Genomic DNA, 12,777 nt, shown 5'->3' with positions numbered 1-12,777 from the left:
AGGGACGTGGAAGGAGAGATGGAGAGGGACACCCCAGACTTATTTTTGCATCAAGAACTACATACCACTGCCTGCTTTTAACTACATGGGAACAATGCAGCCAGCAGGAACAGGAAAACCTGACCTAAGGAGTTAAAAGGTAGTCGAGGGAAAAAAAAACCTGCCCTTTCCACCCAAAGGAAGCACATGACTGACTGGGTGTGTACAGGGAGAATGGAAGACCGCCATTCCCACATCCTCAGCCCATGGTGTTCCTGGCAGGGGGGAGATCAAGCAAAAAAGTAATCTCACACTTTCTGGCTTAAACTCCCAAGTTTGCAAGTTACCTACATAAATCGCTTCAGTTCTAACAGGAAGTGCATGTGAAGAAGGGGAGGAGCTCCACAGAGGGTAGCAGAGATGGAGCAAAAATGATGTTCAAAAGAAAAAGAGTACAGAAGATACAGAAGGGCAGTAAACTTTTCCACTAAATAGGAAGAATAACAAAAAAAAAAATCTTTTATTTCCAAATGTGTGCAATTAGCCCAACACTTGCAACACACTGTGACTGAAGAGCTAAATAAAAATATCTCTCACCACCTGGATCTTCCATGTATTTGTAATTACAGCCACTTAGCAAAAAGTAAAGGCAAAACATGTACTTCCTAGAAAGAGAACACTTCAAACTCAAGCAAGACAACTGTGGTATGGAGACATGGCAAAAGCCATTTGCCTGCAAATGAGTCTCTACATGACTCAAAACCAGCAGCATTGTTTAAAAGTGAAAGAAACACCCTTGGTCATGACATACGTGTCCTAGGAATGTCTGTCCTCAGCGGTACCATGCTGGAGTGGCCAGGCTTTGTTGTGCTTACATTTTTAGCGGTTTGGTACTAGCTCCTGGGATGTTATCACCCCTCAACCCATGTCAAAAAAGCAGCCAACTTCTTTCTTCTACCATCACAGACGTTGATGCCAGGAGCTGGAGTTGCCAAGGGTACACATCAGGACCGGAGTGGGAATCCCTGACCACCTCCAGTGTCAGGGATGGAAGAATGGCAGACTGACCCACAGGGAGAGGGGAGGAAAAGGAGAGAGAGGAAGGAAAGAAAGGAAAATCTCTGTGCTGCCAAGCAGCCAGTCTTCAGTGATGATGTTCATGTTCAGATTTTCCCAGGAATTCCCTAGGAAAGGAAACGACACAGCAGTTGACACTCAGCTCTCCTACGCTCTGATGCATGCTGCAGCCTGCAGGTCTTCCCATTCCCCTGGCAAATACTAGGGCTCGAACACTTGCAGCTACAGAGAATAGCACTAAGCTTTGCTCTCACCCATCAGCAGCTTCCACTAGAAGAGGCAGGCAGAAATAACTGCTGCAAAAACTCCTCCAGAGCATCCAGCTCACAGCAGAGATGAGCCAGAGAGAAGCGCTCCCCTTTCTGTGGCTCCCCTTCCCAAAACCTGCTTTGCAGGGAGTTGGAGAGCTCTGACTGTGCTAAACCAGCCCCAGTATCTCACCCACTCTGGAGACCAAAGAGGTTTTCAGAAGAGCTGCCCAATACAGGCGCCTGTTATACATCTCTCTCGCTCCTGGGCGCATGTCACAGTGTGCCCCAAAGCCCCAAACCCCATCCCCAAGCCCCAGAAGACCCCAGTTAGCTGGGCTGTTACCGCAGTATTCGAGGTAGCTCTGGACTCCTGTAGATGTACTTGTGCCGGTAGCCAAGGTCTGTGTGGAATGGAACAAACTGCACCTTGTAGTCTCGGAAACTCCGTGATGTTGCAGCAATGTTGTAAAGCTGTGTCAAAGGGGAGGCAGGTGAGGGACATGTGTCACTCCAAACCAGCTACCCCTGCCAAACCAGCACCCATCTCAGGGGTAAGTTACGGGCCCTGGCTTGACCAGCTTTGCTCGCTCTAACTCCATTTCACTACTGATTTGCCACCTCCAACACCACAGAATTTGTAGTGCCTTCAGGCTATGCACTTCTGCATACACCTTCCTATTGCTGACTCTTTGCCTGGCTGGGATGTTGTTCTAGCCACACCAGTTCCTCCCACCAGATCAGTCTGCAGAGCTCCGTGTGTACCTTCTTTCCCAGATGAAATGGTACCACCGGGTCATCCTCAGCATGAAGGATGAGCAGGGAACAGGAAATGTATTTCACACTGTAAAAGAGACAACAGTCACAAAGGCTCAGATCAATCCCATCACTCTCTAACACCAACACACTTGGATTTTCAAGGAAACTGCAATGTCCTGTGGGTCATTAACTGCAGTTCAGATCTTGAAAACACTATTAAATGGGCACCATTCATTTGATCTATAGAAAATTTACTAGTGAAAGGCATCTTTGTAAAAGCTATTTGCTGCTTAGACTAGAGAAAAGTGGCTCACCCCACTGCAAAGCATCATCCCCCCCAAGCTCTGGTTTGGTTTCAGTACTGAAAATCACTCACAAATGCTCAGGGTCCTGAATGAAAGGCTCAGTGAAAAGAGGTAATGTTATTACACACAGAGTGTCTTATGCAAATGCACAGCAGAGAAATCTTCTCAAACCTTCAATGTCCCAATGCTACTGTTTAACATGTAACACACTTGAAAAGTATCAATCACATGGACCAAATCGGCATATCCCTGAGCAGTCTCTGTCCTCTCTGTTACATCTGTCCTTATTAAGAACCATCAAAAGAGTTCCACAGTGCAAAACTCTGTTTCACTCAGGGCTACAAGAGTAACTGAAATCCCTTCAGGAATGCTTCAACAACAAAAACAGCAGCAACAAAAAAAAAGCAGAGCGCAGTCTAATGTCTATCCTCCTTGATGCTTGCCATGGCTCACTGCACCCACAGCTGAAAACCCAGCAAAGAGGGAACTCACTTCTCATCGTTTGCAAATTTAATTCCGCTTGTTGTGATGGGGTCAAGGAAGAACCAATCAAACCCAGGGAAGTATCTGTATATCTGAGAGGAAAAATTTGCATTAGTGGCAGGCACTAGCAGGACAGTTACACAAACAGCAGTAACAGGGCAGGCCACTGCCATCCCAGTAACATCCCCTGGCTGCACGCTCTGCAGTGAGATGGTGTGTGCATTATTTTTCCTCTCTTGTTTCAGGGCCATCTTATCAGCCTGCTCAGGAGCAGGCTCTTTGGGTGCTTGTATGGTCAAGGTCTCTAGGTATCATGCTGCTGCTGGCAAGAGAACTTTATCCCAGGTCACCTCAGCAGCCCAGCCGCATCCAACAGCCAGTCTGGGTGTCTGCTCAGGTCAGAGCCAACTTGCAGCCATGCTGGATGGAAGAGATGGCCGCATCAGAGTGAACTCACCAGGGAACCACACAAGTGCAAAGGAGCCACATGGACAGGGTAGTGATCAAGAAAAGCCCAACTTTGCCATTGCTTTGCTCACAGCCCACAAAGTAGTCTCTTGCAACAGAGAAGCTACAACACAAGAACAGGCTGTCCACTGCTGAGAACAGAGTGTATCTTCCCCTCTCTACATTTATTGCTCCTTCTGAAGCCAGTTTCTGTTTTCATTAAGCAGGCTCGACACATGGCTCTGGGAACTCCTTTTAGGACTAGCACTCCCAGGAGCTGCCCTAGGTGCAGCTCTTTACCCCTGACACATAAATATCACTGCTGCCCCACAAGTCACACACTTAGCTCAGTTATATCACGTCTGAAGGTTAATTTCTAAGCATACAATTACACACCACTAGTGAGAGCAGCACTGTGTACTTGCCACAGAAAATGGGTGACTGCGTGCCTCCTCCCGTATGTTGGTGAACGGAGACTCCAGTATCAGGGCATCTGGTGGTGTTTCTGAAAAGCCGAAGGCAATGTGCTGAAATGCAGGGGTGCAGATAGGCAGCTAGGTCAGGGTCTGCCTTGTAAGAGCAGCTGCCACCACGATGCACCAAGGACAGTCTTGTCACAACAGCAAACATATGCGGAAATCTGGGACACTAGCAAGACCCAGGCTGGGTGGGAAGAGCATCCACCCACCAGACTTACCTCTCTCACAAAGGCGCCTCACTAGATTTGTTGCGACCCTGGAAAGAAGAACAACGAACGCTTAATCTGGCATAGGCCCTCTGCAAAGCACCAGGCTCTAGTGGTAGTAGGTGGCAGAGGTACAACTCCACTGCGATAACATCAACCCCTCACACTGTCCAAGGTCTGGGCAGCCAGCCCACTTGGGTTCCCACAGGTCTTCCAACTGTCTCAAACGGCACCAGGTGCTTGCATTTAGGTAAGTGAACAGCAAGCACACCATGTAGCTGCTTGGAAGGACCTCCTTTAAGGTGGCGCTCAGGCTCCCAGTATATCTGCAGCTGTGTGACACAGTCTCTTACCCCTAGACAAGGGCTGAGCAAGAAAGAGGGGAATGCAGGGGTATGTGTAGAGCTGTGTTCCAGGCAGCTGGAATGCAGGGTCCCAGAGTGACACTGCAATGAGTTTCCATGGCTGGGTCAGAAAGCACAAGGTCTTCCCGATGCATGTCCTTAATGGCACAGGGATATTTCCAAAGTTGCTGAACCCTTCACAAGCACAGCATATTTCAAAAACCTCAAACTCCAGGCTGGCTATGATCACCAGGGAACTCAGCTGGGGACCACAGACCCAGGCCACTCAGATTGCAGTGGAGTGGGAAATGTCACAAACATGCTCTGACCCAGAAAGGGATCGCAAACATGGCAAAAATTTAGAGGAAAAGATAAAGGAAAAGCCTTTGCCTTCTCTCAAACAAAGCAGGATGTTTAGTATCACAGTAGTGAAGAGGCACTATCCTGAAATACTTCCCTGTCCCAGCAACACATTTGATAGACAGCAAGACAAGGTGTTGTGGTCCAAAACAGCTCAATCTGCACACAGCTCAACTTAAAAGTAACTTGTGTTTGCCCTCTGCTCCTCTGCAAATCAAGGGGTTAAGGGCACACACTACCTGCTGAACGCAACCCACTTCCAGATAGCAATGGAAAGGGAGGAAGCAGGAAAAGAGAGTTAAAATCATTCAGGCAAAAGCACTTGACACTTTGAACTTCCCTACATCAGGCATGACCATGTAAATGTCACAGATGGCCAGCAGTGTAGTCATGCAGGCATCTGCATGAGTACTGATTACACAGGGCATGTTTGCCAGGACAGGAAGAAAATGTTTTGTGAGGACAAGTCACATGCACGTGCAGCTGGTCTGAGATACTCTTTCAGAGTTACCAGAGAAGCCTAATGTTCTGCTCTGAAGGACATACAGACACAGGTTCACCACAGGAAGAGAAGACTGCGGTCCCACTTTCTCTCCCCTTGGTCAATCAGCATTATATTACTGTAAGTGGTTTTTTTCCAGTGTAACCCTCTGGCCAATGAAGATTTAAAATCAATTCCTGCGTAGTCATTCCCTGTAGCCTTTCTCACTCCACAGAGTGCAAGGGGGAAGCTATTCTGCAGCAATTATGACACAGACTCCAAGCCAGCCTGGGGATTATAGCTAACAGCACCTTTAGCCAAGGTCAGTGTATAATGTTCTTCAGAAGCTGCTAAATCCTACTGAGATTAGATGCTTACCCTGTGCCCAAGGAGTGTCCCCATATATAGACGGGGTTTTCTCCACTTCTTGCTTTTATCCAGTCGAAGACATGAAGGGCATCGTAGGTCATTCCCCGCTCTGATGGGCTGCCTATTGAATCGCCCCAGCCTGAAACACAAGTAGTCCTTCTGACAATCGCACAAACTGGTCAGCAAAGCCAGTCAGCTCTTCCCATGTAGCCCATCTGCAACTGCAGAGGGACCTGGGACATGGACAGTTTCTGTTTATTTCACCATGCACCTCTACAGTTTGGGGCTGAAAGCCCTGATTGATCAGAAGTCATTTAAACAAGGTAATTGCTGGCTGCCAAGGAGGTTTTGTGAATTTAGTCAACAACAAAACCAAGACCTGGATCTCAAACACTGCCATGCTGTGTTCTTGCACCTATCTATCTGCAACAGCCCAGCTCCCAAACCATAGCTGCTTTTGCATGCATGTCACCAACTTGTAAGTGGAGTCTCTAACAGCGTAAGAACTGGATGCTTAGGGTCAAAAACCAAGCACATTTCACAAAGCAACATCAGTTTGTCCCTGTTGTTCAATCAATGCCCTCAAGCAATTTTCCACCCTCCTGATTGTTTTGGCTCTATCACTATTACAGCACGTCTACAAATCTTATGCTAAGCGGCAAGCATCCCACATCCCTTCTGACACCTAATAAGCAGTCAGAGAAGCAGCTGCCGGCAGGACTGAAAACCAGGGCAAGCTCCTGCAAATAAATCTCTCCCAGATGTCTTCTTGATAAAAATGCAACAGATTAATTTCTTTCCTGTATCTCCAGTGGCATTACACTGCAGTCATGCCTTAAATACTAAGGGAAAAAACGAGCAGCAGATGCTTGCCTGCTGGTGGCACAGAGTTGCAAAATGGTCATGGCTTCTGGCAAGGACCTTACCAATTGTTAGCAAATCATTTACTCTATGTCTTATCTTACCTATCAGCTTTTTAAAAGAAGTGCAAGTTCATTTCCCTGTGTGACCTCAGGAAAGTCAGTTAGAACATATCCAAAAGACTACATCTAGGCAAGCTTACTAGTTTCCAGATGTGCACCTGGAGGATGTCTTAACTGGATGCTGTGACAGCATATTTGCCTGGGTCACCCTCTGCTCCTTAGCTCCCAAACCAACAAGCCCTGTGCATGAGAACAGATAGGAAGCAGTGCTACACAGGAAGGCACCAGAAAGAAATTTCTGAAAGTTCTTTGGATACCCATGAACTAAAAAGAAGCAATAACCACATCTAATTAGCTGGCAGCAAGCATTTATGAAAAAACAGTTCCCCTGAGATCCAGAAGAAAGTAACTTCTTTGTTGCTTCTACAGAAAGAGACATCTAAAAGTGTTTCATAGTAAAAGAAGCCCACATACCTCGATAATCAAACGTGACCACGTGGTACCCAAGGGAGCTGAGAACCTGGAGGGCAGAGAAACATGCAGAAACCCATCACAGATACTTGCACAGCAGCGGTTCTCTTGCCTCAGGCCAAGGTGCAGGGATCGAATTTATAACATTATCAGCCTGACACAACAACGCAACAACTTACAGCTTTTCTTTGAAGCTGGCATAGAGCTTTTCAAACACTAATCATCTCAGCCTGCTGGTTTTACTCCATTTGTTTCCTGGACTTTGTATCAGGCTTAGATGTTGATTCTCCCTTTATCAGCTTTGCCTTTAAGGTCTGCAAATATCCTATGACCATTTACCCTACAAACACTTTCCAGTTTTCCTGTGAAACAGTACAACTGCTTCACTTATATTATTCAAACTGGCATAAATGTTAGCATAATATAGAGGAGCCTGTTTCAGAAAACTTAAATAAATGCAACCAAAACATGCAATTGCTCTGTCACAAAGATCTATATTACAACCAACGGTAATCATAACAAAGTCTGTTAAAAGCAAGTAATAATACCCAATATTAGATCAACTTGCTTGGAAAAAGTGCCTTGGTAAAAACAATGCTAACATTCCAAGCTACCATTGCTGGTAACATAACGTGAACGTAACAGCGCTGTGGTAGATAAAAAAATGAACAAAAAGTCACAAAAAGATTGAAATGTTGTTGCTGTCATGATACATGATTTTAAAAAAGCAATCTTAGTATTACAGTATACTCTAAACCTTCTAATGGACAAAAGGAAATCATCTCCTGTGTGAAACCAACACTTTATTTCTAGTGTAACTGAAATCTTAACAGCCTATACAATTACTGTTACTAGTTCCAATCTCATTATTACAGAAAAAAAGAGAGGAAGAGGACAACATAGAAAAGAGGGGTGTTCAGGTAAGCTGATAACTCCTTTGCTGGGAGGACTATGATGGTGACTTCCCTCTAGGACCATTTGAGGCTAATTTTCATACATTTCAGACATGCACTGGATGTTTCTTTCTCTTCACTGGTCTGTGATCCCAAATTACTTTATGGGGCGTGTTCAGCATACACTGGGCACATCCTCTTTGTTACCTCTAAATCCATTTTTGCCCAGCTCCCAGGTCTGCACTTCTGTAGGCTGTACACAGCCCGGGGGTCTCTGGGGTCAGCCTGTGCCCTGTTCCTTGCATGCATATACCTGCACTCCTCAATGCCTTCTGTGTTCCCATCTCCCAGGTCTCTGCTGTCAGACCAGCCTTGGTTGTTGGACCCCCCTGACGGGACATGCAGAACACAAAGTTCCTTCTTGCCAAGTTTGATTTTCAGCTTTACAATGTGATTTTACTGCTAAGACATCACATACTACCTAGCCTTTTCCAGGCCATTAAAAATTATTTAACCTGTTGGCTGTATTGGCAGCATCCCTCCTCAATAACAAATGGATGCACTTTTATTTTAATTAGCAGCTGTTACATTTAAAAACAGATTTTTACCATTCTCTATTTCTTAACTTTAACACATTCATTACAATCATGCACACAGAACTAATGTTTCATTTTCAAAGCCAACTGTACCCCGGTTCCACTAGAAACTTCATTATTCAACTAGTCCTTCAACTTCTATCTGCTTAATTACTAACAAATAATTATCTGATAATGTTTTCAATTCAAATATTTTTTTCTTTCTGATCTCCATCCTAGGTTTCTTTTATGTTTATGCTCATTTATGCTTTGCACCTGTGCTATTGGAGCTGGGTACACACCTCACTCTGGGAGCTCAGCCCTTGCAACAGGAGACCATCGCTGTTGACCCCAGGTCACTGTTCCCATGGCAGCTCTGCCTTCTTCCACCTGAATATTCACCTTCTCCCTGTTAGTTTTCCTTCAAGCAGCCCTTCAGCACCTGGTTCTCCCCCTGCATTTACCTTCTCAGATCATTGGTCTGACCTGTACCAGCCACCACCTGCACCTCCTACCTGTGAAAGACCATCACAGAGTGGCCTCCAGCTTCCCTCAACCCCAATCTGAGTCTGAACCCCCCCAGCACAGCCCTATCCTCAAATCCTGCCACGCAGCACAGCCAAAAACAGCAAGGGAAGCACCCAAGATAGCTGCTATGCCTGGAAAGATCGTGAAGTGGCCTGAAGAGGGACAGGAATGGCATGATGCAAGCCCAGCCAGATTCTCCTCTTGCCACTGGGAGCCAGGACCTGTGAAGCTACACAAAATAAATTCACCTGGTAGAGAACAGGGGATGCCACAGCATTAGTCTGTCTGGCTTTTGTCCTGATCAGCTGCAAAATGCAACAGCCCTCTCACAGCAATAAGCAACGAGGATGCCCTCAAGACATCTCCCGGCACAGGTAGCGGCAATGTCCATGCTCACCTAAACTTAGGCAGGCCATGCTCAGGACCCCTGACCACTAAGACCTGCCTCCTCACAGCCCAGCCCAGCATAAGCCAGTGTGCTCAGTTCTCCTCTCCCTAGCAGAGAGCAAGGACAAAGACCTGGAGTAAAGATGATGAAGGTCATCTCATGTTTTACCAAAGGAAGAAGCTGATGGAGTCTCCCAGTCCTGCACCCACTCAACTCAAAGGTGAACCACGAGCAGGGGCTCATTCCTCCAAGGACCTGCCAAGCGCCAACCATGGGCACTGCCTGGCTCATGCACTTTAGAGGTGCCTTTCTCTTCCAAGGAAAAGAAGTGAGGCTGAGGAATGGGAACAAGCAGTTAAAGCAGCAGAAATTGTCACTACCACCATTGCAGCTGCCAGAGCTGTAAGGTGCCCACCTCAGCCTTCATGATGCAGGGCCCCACACTAATAGCACCCCCTGCTTTAGAGCATGGCTCTGCTACCCATGCACCTTCCTTCCTACCCTGGCACTGGACAGCTGCAGCACCTAAACACCCACTTTCCAAGAGGAAAGCAGACATGCAAAACAAGGCCAAACTACAGCCTATCACAGTGGATACACAAAAGAAGGAAGAACCTCCAACATCCAGCTCCTCCTGGTGATGGACAGACAGTGATGATGAGCTGTAACATCCCTGCCTGAAGCCAACAACGCTGGGAGCATCCCAATCCTATGCCCTGCACTAACAGTGTTTTCTTAGTTGTTTTTTTTTTTTAAGAGTATTTTTCTTTCTTGTTTTACACCTTCGAATTAGTTCAGAAAGTCTCAGATGATTTCAGTTGGCCTTGCAGATAATAGGCATTTCCTTTGACCCTTAACAGGATGCGTAACAATGACATGTTTTGTTTATAGTAATTACTTATGCCCCTATAACAATACTGTATTGTTTCATGTGCTGCTATAAAGTTGGGTAACCTCATGCAGTGGGAAAAAAACCTCTGCATCAGCTCTCCACCACTATCCCAGCACATCAGTGCAGTAACAACTAAATGCTTCACTGCCAAAGCCTCAATGTACAAGTATGAATTGCAGAAGGAGCTTGTGGTAGTCTATCATTGACAGCCAAGATAGCTAAGAGAACAGGATTCTTGTGAATTTTAAAAGGTTTTGAGTTGCATTATTTAAGCATGAATAATTTAAACAACATGAATAACACAGTGACTCTGAATACACTGATAACTGTGGTATCTGGACACGTGTTCAGACTATGGGAAACCATGTCCCTCAAAGCGAGTTTGTATCTTGTTACTGCTCTGCTGCTGCTCCTCCTACTTCTGATTACTGTCTTCAAAACACACAGTGATTCAGTCAAGAACAATTTTGGACACCTGCTGCTCACAGACTGTGCAGCAGTGACAGTCACAATTTTCATTGCTGCAGCTGAAAAAAACTGCTCACGTGAATCAGCTGCTCAGAAAGAAAGAAGACACCTCTTAAAGTTATTATTTCCCCTTTGAGTGTCTTCTAGAGGGTTCTCCCTGCTCCTTCCAGCCTACTAGCAGCACCAGCAAAAAGGGCAGCAATCCAGCCTGTTTCATTCTGCTGGAATAAGCATGAACATGGAGCATCTGGTGTGGTTCTGGTAAGCCCATAGGTGTGTTCGCATGTTATTAACCCACTGAAAAAGACAAGACAAGCAACTGGTCTATGTTCTCAGAAGCAAAAGAATATCAGACCCAGGAACAGAAACCTTGGGTTTTGGTAAACCGTGTCTGCATGTGTACACACACAGAGGCACATAAAGACTTTAAGTATTCTGAAGCACTGCTGCTCTTGCTCAGCCAAAATACAAAACAACTCCTCTGCCTGTCTTGGCCAGCACAAAATGCATTGCAGCATCGGCTGGTTCCCAGAAAAAATGACCAGATAGATCACTGTACACGAAAGTGTCCTCAGCCAACTTTCTGCAACTCAGTTCATCCTTTTTTCTTAAAGGAAAAGAAAAACCACCTGCCTCTTTGGGGTTGCCAAAGCATTTTCTAAGTGATCGGACTTTGCAGCAGGGGATCTTGCATAAGGAGCTGCATTGCAATAAAGCTTTATGAGTGCCAACACTCTGACACAAACTATAAAGAGAAAGGACTGATAGCTAAATGCATAGAAAAAACACAAACTCAGACCCCTCTGAAATGAGCCAGCAAAAATAATTATGGCTCTTTTAGAAACAGACAATAGGAGACCAAGAAATGGTGTGTGGGAACTTCAGCTGAGAGAGTTTAATAAAATAAATGACTGCAAAAGTCATTAGGCAAAAGACCCAAAACAGCTGAAGTAGCTTGTTCTCATATAACACACCATACTGCTACATCTGGGAAATTAATTGGGTTTTGTACAAAATCTTCAGCACTTAAGATGGCACCACTCATGCAAACGCACTATGCCATGGAAAAGGTGGAAACCCAGGCTGAAGCTGCCTGCTTGACAAGCGATGAAGTAACTCCTGAACTGGCAACCTTGAGAATGTTTAATTGCAACGAATTGGTCTGCGAATAGGCAAACACTAGCTCTGTCACCAATAGGGAGGTTTATAGTGACTCGGTCCAACATTCTGGCATTTAAAAGATCAAACATCACCTTCAAAAGTTTGAAGGGTGTGAGGAATCTGAGCTGGCCTCAGTCCACGTGTAATTTCCCAGCAGTTGGTGATGTATGGCATCCTCACAACAAAACCTGCATTAAGACCAGTGCCAGGAAGAAACAATGGCAAGTTATGGTCATTGACAATTCCCTCCTGTGCAGAACGGAAGCACCCATTTGCAGAACAGACCCTCTTTTTGGAGAAGGTTGCTGCGTTCCTGGGGCCCAAATTAGGGATGTCACCACAAGAATGAAGACAACCTTAGTACAACTTCAGACTGGTCTTTCACTATTGATGTTGCAACACAAAGTCTGAGGTCAATCAAAAGAGGTTTCAGGAGCACAGGTAGTGTTTTCCTCAGTCCACGTTGTAACAGGGGAGACTTCAGAAGAAACAGGCAAACCCAGGATACCAACACCTGGCTCCAGGACTGGTGCCTCTGCCAAAATTTTGGGGTTTTAAACTATGGAAGAGCCTTCAAGACACAAGGTATGCTGTGGCCTGAGGGGATCTACCTGTCCAGATGGGGAAAACGCATCTTTGGGCATAAACTGGTGGGACTGATTTGACAGAGCTTTAAACTAGAATTGATGTGAGAAGGGGATACCAACAGGATTGCAGGCTTATGCCAAGAGCTGGCATGGCATCGCCTGAGGGTGGCAATACTAGTAGGAACAATTACGCTGCTCCTGGGAGCGAGGAAGGCTGAGAGGCTTATCTGAAATGCTTGTACATCACCACAGTATGAGAAACAAACAGGATGAACTGGAAGCACTGGTTAGTTCCCAGAACTATGATATCATTGGTATTAGTGAGATTTGGTAGAACAAGTCCCACGCCTGGAG

The 12,777-nt window shown here is 45.8% G+C and overlaps 1 protein-coding gene across 1 annotated transcript in view; it reads right to left on the bottom strand.

Moving 5' to 3' along the window:
- Positions 1-576: 576 nt before the first annotated feature.
- The window catches only part of ABHD12 (abhydrolase domain containing 12, lysophospholipase), a 43,822-nt gene continuing 31,621 nt past the window's right edge, over positions 577-12,777 (bottom strand). The window contains exons 6-13 of the mRNA XM_074900588.1: positions 6,935-6,980; positions 5,547-5,676; positions 3,996-4,033; positions 3,724-3,803; positions 2,861-2,943; positions 2,070-2,148; positions 1,651-1,778; positions 577-1,163 (exon numbers count right to left, since the gene is read on the bottom strand). Of these exons, the coding sequence (XP_074756689.1) occupies positions 1,124-1,163; positions 1,651-1,778; positions 2,070-2,148; positions 2,861-2,943; positions 3,724-3,803; positions 3,996-4,033; positions 5,547-5,676; positions 6,935-6,980 (624 nt within the window). The 3' untranslated portion in view covers positions 577-1,123. The remainder of the gene's footprint in view (positions 1,164-1,650; positions 1,779-2,069; positions 2,149-2,860; positions 2,944-3,723; positions 3,804-3,995; positions 4,034-5,546; positions 5,677-6,934; positions 6,981-12,777) is intronic.

The sequence above is a fragment of the Athene noctua genome, chromosome 1 (genome assembly GCF_965140245.1).
Source record: "Athene noctua chromosome 1, bAthNoc1.hap1.1, whole genome shotgun sequence".
Lineage (NCBI taxonomy): Eukaryota > Metazoa > Chordata > Aves > Strigiformes > Strigidae > Athene > Athene noctua.
This window is presented reverse-complemented; position numbering and strand designations above follow the sequence as displayed.